Source organism: Thermobia domestica, chromosome 4 (assembly GCF_964235325.1).
Source record: "Thermobia domestica chromosome 4, izTheDome1.hap1.1, whole genome shotgun sequence".
In the NCBI taxonomy this organism is placed as follows: domain Eukaryota; kingdom Metazoa; phylum Arthropoda; class Insecta; order Zygentoma; family Lepismatidae; genus Thermobia; species Thermobia domestica.
In genome coordinates this window covers 14,100,764-14,112,584 of record NC_137457.1, presented here as the reverse complement: position 1 = coordinate 14,112,584, position 11,821 = coordinate 14,100,764, and the positions used below count along the sequence as shown (strand labels likewise).

General features: G+C 34.5%; 1 protein-coding gene across 1 annotated transcript in view; it reads right to left on the bottom strand.

Moving 5' to 3' along the window:
* Window positions 1–2,205: 2,205 nt before the first annotated feature.
* The window catches only part of LOC145683732 (uncharacterized), a 61,645-nt gene continuing 52,029 nt past the window's right edge, over window positions 2,206–11,821 (bottom strand). The window contains exons 13-16 of the mRNA XM_081755252.1: window positions 11,598–11,621; window positions 7,643–7,681; window positions 5,476–5,511; window positions 2,206–2,307 (exon numbers count right to left, since the gene is read on the bottom strand). Coding sequence (XP_081611378.1) covers window positions 2,303–2,307; window positions 5,476–5,511; window positions 7,643–7,681; window positions 11,598–11,621 — 104 coding nt within the window. The 3' untranslated portion in view covers window positions 2,206–2,302. The remainder of the gene's footprint in view (window positions 2,308–5,475; window positions 5,512–7,642; window positions 7,682–11,597; window positions 11,622–11,821) is intronic.

Genomic DNA, 11,821 nt, shown 5'->3' with positions numbered 1-11,821 from the left:
ATGGATTTGGTGAAAATGTAATAAAAATGCAAATTAAGTTATAGATGGACCCTCTGCAATTTTACACTGTTAATTTAATGTAGGAGATAATCAAAATATGAATACTTGTTACATTGTAGCGTCATCAACTTTCCAACACGGAATAGAAATATTTTGTTTGACACGTAATTTTGAAATATATAATAACCTGACGTAGTGCGATTTAAAAAATACATATACAGTGTAACGTTTTGTTGGTTGTGAATCCTATTAACCAAGTGATATCAAAGAATGTGGAAAACAGTAAACCCTTGCCAATATTTCCATGGTACATACTTTGAGCGTTTGTTGTCTATTAGTTTAAAAGTTACAAGTGTGTATGTGTTTGCGTGTCTGTGTATACGTTTACAATAACGGAAAATGGAAGGACAAAAAATCAGCTTGCTGAAACTTCTATTAATTCCCTCGTGAAATATGGTTAGCAAACTTACTTCTTGTGAGCAAAATCCAGGCTTTGGTTTTCATAATATCTAACTCAGAATAAATTTCTGGATGTGAACACTTGTCACATGGATTCCACATTATGTGGGAAGTCCATGTCTAATGCAGTCTTGGCTGTGAAAAAGACTAAACTCGATCCGGTGTCCTTCTTACCGTTGTTTAGTAGAACTTACAGAAGAAATATGTAATGCTGTTCCATATAAGGTATGTGTAAGGAATCAAAAGATATGGAGATGTTACCTGAGAAGGATATTAAGAGATGTAATACCGTACTAAGTACACGATACTTACCACATATGCTTAGTTTTGTCGTATGTTTACGCGTTATGAATTACATTCGTACCTTTTAGTTGCCATTTAGAACAGTTCTTTTTTTTCATAGCAAATTTCCGGAGCTCGTATTTGTACTCATAACACTTAAGTTGTCATAAAGTAAATCTAGATATAGGGCACCTAGAAATGTAACTCTCCCACAATTAATAATTCAAAAGGTAGTAAAAATTCATTTTAAGTAAGAAGCATATAATTCTTGGGTTGATGTATGGTTTCGTAAATCAGTACTGTAAATGAACGAACCAATTAACAACAGAATGGAACTTTGTTTTTAAAAAGGTGCTATATTATTTTTAGCTTAATTTTTCAACTTACGATTATTTTGTTACGATACTTTATATTTTTCTGTCTTCAAGTTGTTCAAAGATGTTATCTTTCTGGTGCTTTACAACATTTGGAAAGTCGCGTTTACGCGTTATGAATTACGCGTTATGATTCGATAGAATCTCCTTGATTGCTGCAACCACTCTTATGTCTTGTTTTTGTGTTATGGAATGGCGTTGTAGTGTTGCGAAATAGGATCCCAAACGTACGCAGAGCATCCTCAACTTTTCCACATAGTGTTGGTAATTTATCGTGACTTCGTGTTTCAAGAAGTCAATGAGCATGACATATTGAAAATATCTATGAATATCACCTTTACCTTCCCAATGAACTACTTTCAAAGTTCTTGACAAATGAAGATGTGCTCCGAGGGTATTCCAACAATTGTATTTTGTCGGGGTCAAAATTATGGGCCCATCATTCAACTTCAATGAGAATGTACTGGAGAAAACCCTCACAATTACGCTTAAACTTGAAAACCGGTCTTACCAAACATTCTTCCTCCTCAGCTTGTCCTTTGCGTGTGCATCGTCAAAGAACACAGATCTTATGATACTCGAACACTCGATTATGACAAAATGCACTTTTCTCTTGGAAAATGTAGAAGTTTGTGGCCTTTTGTTGCGGCTTGACCTGACAGTATCATTTCGTTGTTATGATTTTTCTTGTTGTTCATCTGATGCAGTAAAGGAACGTTCACTGAGGGTTTGATTATGCACACTGAGATAGAAAGATTTGCTACTTGGAACTACCTGAGCCAGCCATATCACCGTATTAGTATTGACAGTAGCACCGCAATAAACAGCTGTCATTTCGCGATGAATTTCGATACGTTTATAGTCTTCAGGTGTCAGGAAGTAAATGACGACTTGTTATTTCAACCTCATCTCTATGTTGTTTACAATTTTCTTCAGTTATGAAAACCGTACGAAAATCGTATGACACCATGAAATGTTTACTTCTCAATTACACCCTCATATTTCTACATCATTTCTCACGTAGCCTTGGTTCAATAATTATTTCTTAAATTTAAAATTAAAAATTTAGCATAAAAGAAATGTAAGGAAATATTATCTAAAAGGTTTATTTGCATCACCACTTTTATTATACAATAATTTACGTTCCAGTTCCTTGCAGGAAGCTGCGCCACCAACGACCAACTTCTTTATCCTGAAAAAAGAGCAATCAGATTTAGGGAGCTTGGCAAACGACAAAATATTAATTTCATTTCATAAAATATAGATAGGGTGTCATACTATCATATACTGTCTTACTTATGTCATACACTTTCAGCAAATTGATATATATTTCTTTTTTTAAGGGCCTAAATCCGAAAAGTACATTAAATAACAGATAGTATTTTCTGATTCAGTACATAGTTCTCATTGCAGAAATCCGTTCAGGATATAATTTCAATGAATATTGACAAATAAGAGAAACAATTTAAGATTTGTAATTGAGTTCTGCTCCAGACCCACAAGTTCTTTCACCTCAAAAATCTTCTGGTATTTACTATACCATAGATACAAATAAAAACTGGAATACATTTTTTAATTTCACTACCGATGTCTACAGTATGCTCGACAGTGTTTGCGGACTGCACCAGAAAGCTTGCGTCTATCAAATCAATCATTTGATTTTGTCACAATTTGTTTAATAAAAATATAACACAGCGATACGAATTGTCTTCTGAGTTTAGATTATGGTAAAACAAAATATATAATTGTACATAAAATATTGTATAGGTTCAGTCATACAAATTCAGTACTTTGAATTTAAAAATTACAGAAAGGTACACTCAATTTAAAACATCTTTCTTTTTCTTTGAAATGTTTGTCATTAGTTTCATTGTGAGTTTAGTCTTGACATGGTATACACATGTAGAAGACAGGTTGTGCATAAAAGAAAAGAGAGAGAGAGGTTGGAAGAAACGCAGTAGAGGATGGTTATGCACAGAGTCATATTCTGCTGGGATTTTAGTTATTTGTTCTAAAGTGTTTATCCGCAATGAAAGTTTGGTTTCCAACTATCCGCAATGAAATATCTTTAATTAGGGTTTCCAACTGCCTAATTTTGAGCGCGATTAAGTCTTTTAGGTAGTAAAGTAGTGTCTTCATTATTCGATTTAAAAAGTGGCAGTGAAACTTTTTCCTTCCGTTTTTTGTTTGTTTTTCTAGGCATAGAGGCATTGCAGAACACGTTACGTATGGTTTGAAGCTTTTCAACGTCGAGACATATTGGGTGATGACGTCATAACTTAAAAAATAGGCCTTTTTTATTATTTTTTGCGGGCTATCTTTCGCACCTAGAAGATTGAATTTTGCACGAACGGTCAGAGCAATGAGTAGAATTTACCAGACTTTTCACTTCTCTGCTTTAACACAGAGTAGTTCACAGGGACAAAAAGGTAAAGAAAAGGGATATTGGTTACCAAAAATTCTTTCTTCGCGCTTTTACGCCTCACATACATGATAGAGATATGTTAATGGTACCATTTGAGAGGCTATTTTATTCTGAAGAGAATGTGATACAAACCATGACCCTAAGATAAATAGGGATGTTCCAGGATTTTTTTTTTTACCTGAGATCAGAATCTTTTGCTGTAATATGATACATTGTGGGGACATTTGTAAATGTTTTGCCGCCCTTACTTTTTAAGATAGAAGCTTAACCCATAACATTTTGTACATCCCTTTGTATTTTTAGTTGATTTTCAGATCTCTGTGTTAACACAAGAGGTGTCCAGAGAGGCTCCAAATTTAAAAATAAATCAGAAAAATCCCGATTTCTCTTAAAATTTCCCATCTCAGGGACATAATAGGGAAATGTGAATTACATCGTTTGAAAGGCTGCTTCATTGTAAAAACAACGAGGTGTGTACTATTATAATACGGTAAATACGGATGATGTTGTAGCCACTTGACTGAAAGTCTCTAATTTACCTAAAAGTCCAGAACCTAAAAGGGTTAGAGGAATTCTGTATTGCCCCGAGGGAATTTTCGTCTTATCCGGATGGTTGTAATCCTGAAATTCTATCTTATGTACATTGAGTAATGAAGATGTGGTACTAGGTTATAATAAATATAGAAATTGCAAATTTACGAATAACACAATCAGAATGTCCATCACAATCTCAAGTCTCGGGAAGATCTTCGATTTTTGAATTAAGCTAAGGAAATGACGAATTATCTTCTCGCCAGTTGTGGTTGTAAGAAAAACAATTGGTGTTTCGTTATTTTCCGTGTTCATTGTTCACTGAGCGTCTTTCTTATATTTGTGCACTGAAAATCTTTTGAAATCAAGACTTTTTAATAATATTAGGCTTCATTTGATATTTTTAGGAGGATAAGATATTATTATTTCTTGTAGGTTAGTAAGTATGACTCTGAACTTTTTTGAGTGGAATGCACCATAAATAAAGGTATTATATTTCTTTTTCTGAGGATTCCTTTGGAAAATTGTACTGAACTCAGGGACATGAAAATTCTAAAAACTATAAACAAACAAACATCACTGGCACTAAATCTAATTACGCAATGTTTATAAATTTAATTTTACGGATTAAGTTCTGTCCATTTATTCACTATGTGTCAATGAATATTAGTAAAATAGAATGTTCATGGCTGGACAAATATGGAAACACATGAGGAATTCACATTACATTTATTAATAGCAAGTAGAACCTCGTTTAGCACGCAGAACGGCTTGCAGTCGACGGGGAATGGAGAAATACATATCCCACATGGACATCTGAAGGATGTTGTACCATTTTTCCGACAAAGCAGCTGCAAGTTGTTAAAGAGACAACGGTGGTGGGTAGCGGGTTTGCACCTTGATCTCCAAAACTCACCAAAAGGCACAATAAGATTGAAGTCTGTCGATTGTAAGGCCACGACAGATGTGACACATCATCTTCGTGCTCATCAAACCAGTCCTGGAGGATGTGAGCTGAGGGTCTGTCGTCTTGAAAAACGGCATTACCATCTAGGAACAAAGATTGCACTGTGGGATGCAGCTGGTCACTCAAAATGGTTACGTAGTTCTTTGCAGTGACATGTTCGTGAACGGTGATGATAGGTTCGACAGAATACCAGAATATGGCTCCCTAAATCGTAACACCTCCCATTCAAACATAAATCGTGCTTGAAATGCTTTCCTCTTTATGCCAGGTGTTTCAATATTTTTGTCTATCCCTGTACACATCAAAGGTAAGTTTATTTATTTAAAATTAAAGATATTTCTATTAATATTTTCTCCGTGATATATGTTACAGTTCTTTTCAAATGATATATTACTTTCTATTAAATGATTTGATAACTAATCATAAAAAAGTATTACCTCCGTAACGTCTGTAGTAAGGATATCCCGAACCTTCTGTAATTTTAAAATATAATTTATTATCTATTAATTTATGGTTTGAATAGGACTATAAAGACATACAATAAATAAATGAAAATTTTGAGAAATGGGTTTGATTATGATGCTAGTAAAGAAACGAATTCTAAAACATAATACCTATGAAACAAGAAGGATTATAACATTGGTAATAGCGTAATGCCCTCAATATGTTAAGCAGTTAACACATCGCTGCTGAAATGAAGTTGAAATGCTGATTCTAAAATTAAATGCAAGTTATACGGTGTTACAAAAATGTGTCACAATTCCTCACACCAAAATAAGAAAAAAATGTTCAAATACACCTGAACTCAAAGGTGGAAAATTTCGATGTTATAAGGTGCCGAAAACTCGAAACAATTGAACTTTAAACTCCACTGTCATGGGACCTATCGTAGTCGTGTCAAGACATCACTAAGGAACTGGTATGTGACCTATTCAAATAACCATGTTTAAGAATGCTCCAGTACCTGCACACTGAGTTTTAGAGAGATAGATGGAGAGTGATCAAATACTACCAAACAGCCTCTCTGAAACTGATTGTGCAAGTACCAGAGGTTCTGAAAGATGTATATTTGGATAGTTTACATACTAGTTCCTCTGTGATGTCTTGACTCGACTACGATCTGTCCTATAGTAGTGGAACTACGGACCTTTAAATTTCATTTTTCCACGTTTTCGGTACCCTAAACTAGAAAACTACGCACTTCCGACCACAGGTCCATATGAACTTTTCTGTTATTTTTTTCCCGATGCGAGGAATTTATTCTCAAACTATTGTGATTTTTTTTGTAAAATGCTCTACAGTATTATTTGTATATTTGCTATGCAAATCCATGTGACAAAATAGTTTGAAACGACTTTCTGAATATAGTACCAATCTAAAACTGAAACTCTATCATGTAATTCTCATATAAACCTTGTCATAATGATAAAGGGAAGTAAATATATGAAAAAAAGTGGAATATAAGAACTTCTGTGCAAAATCTTCTAATATTTTGGTATCTTCAGTAGATAAAGGGAAGTAACTGTTTTACATTAGTTTTTTTTGTGTTCTTTGGCTTTAGTAAACATCTCGATAGAAGCTCTTCAATTATCGTTAGTGGACTTTAAGTCTCCCTTTATTTTTTTTACAATACTACAGTGTTTAACTGAACAAGACAAAACCGATCTCATTCGATACACTTAAATATTAATCGAAATGACTTTAAGATAAATTTATGTAGCAAACTCTATTGCGTCCTACACATTGAATAGAGTTCTGTATCCTATAGATAATACTTTACTTAGAAAAATCAACATTAAGTTTAGTTATATAATTTTGCAATAGAAGTTGAATGTGAATATGTATACGATTACGCTTTCAATTCACAGATCTGATTTTTCTGCATGAAATACTACAAAACAAGTTTAAATGTACGGATCTAATATCGATTAAAAATTTTCACGTCCCTAAAATTAAAACTGGGGTGATAATTCTGATCTGTTCTATTGCAGGAAAGCAAGGGCCAACGTATTATTGAAGTCACGAATGTGGACAATATGCTGTGCTTATAATAAAAGATGTGCCGAACAAAAAGAAATTGACATTTGTAATATGAACTCTGAGAAAACTTTTCTAAATTTATTATACAATATACCAACACTACAATTGTGCTTGTAACTGATGTTTTGATGACAAATAAATAAATAAATTATGCTTTAAAATGTTAGATTTGTTTCAACGAGACTACTTCTATATTTACTTCTAGACTATGATGAAACTTCTTATTTGAATTTTTAAATTTGAGTCTTATTTCATCATCTATGTTAACGAGAACTTATTGCAATACACAAATAATAGCATTGATTTAATTTACGTAATTTAAACTGTAGCGTATGTTACTAAGATTTTCAAAACGAGTGCTAAAGCCACCTCCAAAAGTATTTGATTGGGATGTAACATAGTTCAGTCAAGAAACCTTGAGAAAACAGCTGCTGTATTCGATACATTAGCAACGTCTCGACTCAGATATTAGCGTTATCTAATTAGAAACAACTTCCACTTCGTAACCTTAACATGTATTATCACGAAAAAATATAGGATTTCAATAAGGGTAATGTAACATACTTCCTGTCCTGAGATACAGCATTTGAGCTGGTGCAGGAGCTGAAAGAAAATTATAAGACAATTCTAATTATTTAAGTTGTTTGACAAATTGTATGAATAAAGACATAAATATATTTACTCATTTATGAACGCATATACAGGGTGTTCCAAAACAACACCGACAACTTTTGGGAGGTGATTCCGGACACCATGATAAGACAAAAAGTATAGACCAACCTGGGTGTACAAATGCTTCTCTTCGGACTTATAGGCTGCCGAAACATGGAAAAATGATCTTTAAAGGTCTACAGCTCTAAAAGTATGGGACCTACCATATTCGGGTCAGGATTTCACTTAGGAAATAATATGTGCGTTATCCAAAAATATATGTTTCAGAATCCTAAGGTACTCATGCAACAATTTTTATAAAGGGAGTTTGTCTACAGGCATATAATCTGAAGTACTCAACAACTACCTCTATGAAAATTGTCGCGGAAGTACTGCTAGATTCTGAAACTTGGATATTTGGATAGGGAACATACTCGTTTCTAAGTGAAGTCTTGACCCAACTACAGTAGGTCCCATCGTTTTGGAGCTATGTTGATTTAAACTTCATTTTTATTCATATTGTTTGCAGCCTATAACTCTGAAAGAAGGCATTTGTGCACCCAAGTTGGTCTATACTTTTTGTCGTATCTTGATGTTAGGGATCACCTCCCAAACGTTGTCGGTGTCGTTTTGAACCACCCTGTATCTGTAAATACACATATTTATACATATACATGCATGGATATACATGTAAAGGTATATTAATTTTTATATGTCAAGTGAAATGAAGTACACACAAAACTGCATGGAATAGTATCCAATTGTCACTATCTTTAGTATTCAATTGTACTTAGTTACTTCCAATTACTCAACACCACATTAAAGTATATAATATGTTCTAAAGTAAGTTTACACCTCTGTAGGCCGACAAGTTCCTTTATCGGCTGTTGCAAAATAAGTGTTACAACTCTTCGGAGGTGACTCCTGCCACTGAGACAAGAAAAAAAGTTCGCTTCAACTTTCGCCTATCGGACATAGTTTCAGATCTACAAGGAGTGGAAAGCGTGGGAAAATTACTTTCGGACGCCAATAGTTCGGAAACTATCCAACGTAAAGAGGGAAAGTAAAAAAATTACTGAAGGAGTCATACCTGATGTATTGAATTTTGCATATTTCACAATCCTACCATGCACGCGTAAGGGATTCCCCAAAGGAACATAGGGAGTCCCGGATAATCTGCCAAATGAAAATTGGTCTAAATGGATATGAATTGATAGGGTTTCTACCAGGCAACAATAATTCGTTTGTATTAAGTCGATATCTGGAACAAATACAAAATTGTGGACACCTTCATGGCCGTTGTGTGTGGTTGCATAATCGCCAGGTAGGGATGCTGGCCAACAGTGAGGTTCTGGGTATTAAGTGTAGCGAATTTGTGCTCAAATGCGTTAGAAAGACGTCTGGAGTGTCGGTAGAGCACATCAGATGAAGCAGGGTGATTCACATGTATCTAAACATGTAATGAAAAATGCCCAGAAATGCACTCATACTAAGTAAACGTGAGTGCAGAGCGACGGAAATGTAAGGATTAGCGTCAAGAATATGAAATCCTTTGCACTTCACCAATAATATTCCCTCAAACCACACACAACGGGCATGAAAATGCTCGCCATATTGCATTTGTTCCAGATATCGACTTAATACAAATGAATTATTGATACCTGGTAGAAACTCCATCAATTCATATCCATTTAGACCAATTTTCATTTGGCAGATTATCCGGGACTCCCTATATTCCTTTGGGGAATCCCTTGCACGTGCATGGTAGGATTATGAAACATGCAAAATTCAATACAGCAGGTATGACTTCTTCAGTGAATGTTTTACCCGCCCTCTTTACGTTGGATAGTTTCCGAACTATTGCCGTCCGAAAGTCATTTTCCCACGCTTTGGGTACCTTGTAGATTTGGAACTATGTCCGATAGCCGAAAGTTGAAGAGAACGTTTTTTCTTGTCTCAGTGGTAGGAGTCACCTCCGAAGAGTTGTAACACTTATTTTGCAACGCCCGATATATATTCTTTATAGGCGACAAGTTGTTTATGAATATCCGCTGGTCACTCACACTACTAGGAAAAGCTGTGTGGCGGAAAACACTTCGCCTTGGAAGAAACCCAGTGATTGTGTGAGTGTGTTACCCGCACTACACTCCGTGTCGAAGTGAGAAACAACCGGAAGAGGGAAGGGGAAGGCATAATAAAATCTAATCTATCATATGAAACATATATATTAGATTTCATATGATAGATTAGATTTTATTATGCCTTCCCCTTCCCTCTTCCGGTTGATTCTCACTTCTGCACGGAGTTTAGTGCGGGTAACATATTCACACAATCACTGGGTTTCTTCCAATGCGAAGTGTGTTCCGCCACACGGCTTTTCCTACTAGAGTGTGAGCGACCAGCGGATACTCATAAGCAACTTGTCGCCTATAAAGAATATCTTACTCTACAGCATTTGCACCACGCTGAAGAGATTATGAACAAATATAAATTTTGGTTGGAACAGCAGAAGCTGGAATTCCACGATTTTGGAATAGAAAGAACGGTACTCGAACGCAATAAGTGTTTACACAATAGTCTCAAAAACGCTGAAAATTAACACCTGTATCACTAAATATGTTAAGGAATACATTTTGCCAAATCCATCTTGAATGAGTGCCTGATGTAATTTAGTTCCTAAATCCGACTTGTACTAGGTTTAATGATGAGTAAATAATATATTAAAAGATCTAAGTATATTGCAATTTAACACAGGACTGAAGGAAGTTGTATAGGTTCTTTGTACTTGATATGCAGTCTATTGTTACCACTAGTAAGAAAAGATGTGGTTTAATTTGGACTTTATTCGAACCTTGACCAGAACGAATCTATCACAGATCTTTCAATAATATAATGCTATGTCAAGACCAAGGGCTTAGCTGAACTAAACACATTTCTGAACAGTGTATTAAAACTAAGCGCACGTTACTACGCCTTTATAAATTAAAAGGCTATTTGTCGCCAGAAACAAGACTATATCTTGTTAACACTCTCATTTTGCCTCTGTTCGATTATTGCGATTGAATATATGGTAGCTTTCTCTCTCCACTCAAAATAGTAGGGCAATTCAGAAAATACAGAATTAATCTATACACTTCGCTCTCAATTACAGAAAGTTTCAGCATATTCTGCCGGTACTTAATGAAAACAATATCCTATCCATGTCCCGAAGACGATATCTCCGATACTGTTGTTTACTATACAAAATAAATTCACATAAAACACCACCTTACTTACATCAAAAATGAACATGTAGATCAGAAATTCACCGTTACAATACCCGAGGAAGTAATAAACTGAATATGCCCCGGCAGTCTTTAAAAATAACAGAGAAGGCATTTTCAATTTCGACAGTAAGAATCTGGAACTCCCTACCACAGTCAATCACTGACAAACCATACAATTCATTTAAATAATCACTCTAAACATTATTATTTAGAGATCAGAGATAAAGCATTGGCACACATGAAATTCGACTGAAATTGGTATGTAATTGGACTAGCAGTATGATTATAGTTTTTTTTTACATTTACATTTACTGGGGGTTTTATTTATCCTTAGTATTATTGAATGTATCATGTTATGTTGTTATTTGCATCTTGTATCTTATTTGTGTCTTTGTTTTTTTCTTTCTTTTCTTTGTAATCATGACAAGGGTTAGGTGGCAGAGCAGCCTCCGGCTGAACCTCGCCCGCTAAAGTAAAGGGAAATGCAATTCAATTCAATATCAATCACTTCGCACATTAGGATATTCCGCTTCTAATAGAAATATTTATTTTATTGACTAGTTGATCTCACAATTAAAATTCTTTCCACTAAATGTACCTACCTTCATACTTCTCATACTTCGGATCTAAACAGAAAGAAGAAAAAGAAGACTTATATTATAAAGATGCAAAACGATAAATTTTCTTAGCTGGGTAATATTTTAAAAGCTAGGAAAACAATATTTGGAACTATTTTATTTGTAAGTTTCATCTTAAATAACTGCATTTTTTCATAAAATATACATTTTGCATTGACATCTCTTTTTCTAAAATGATAATAGTTATT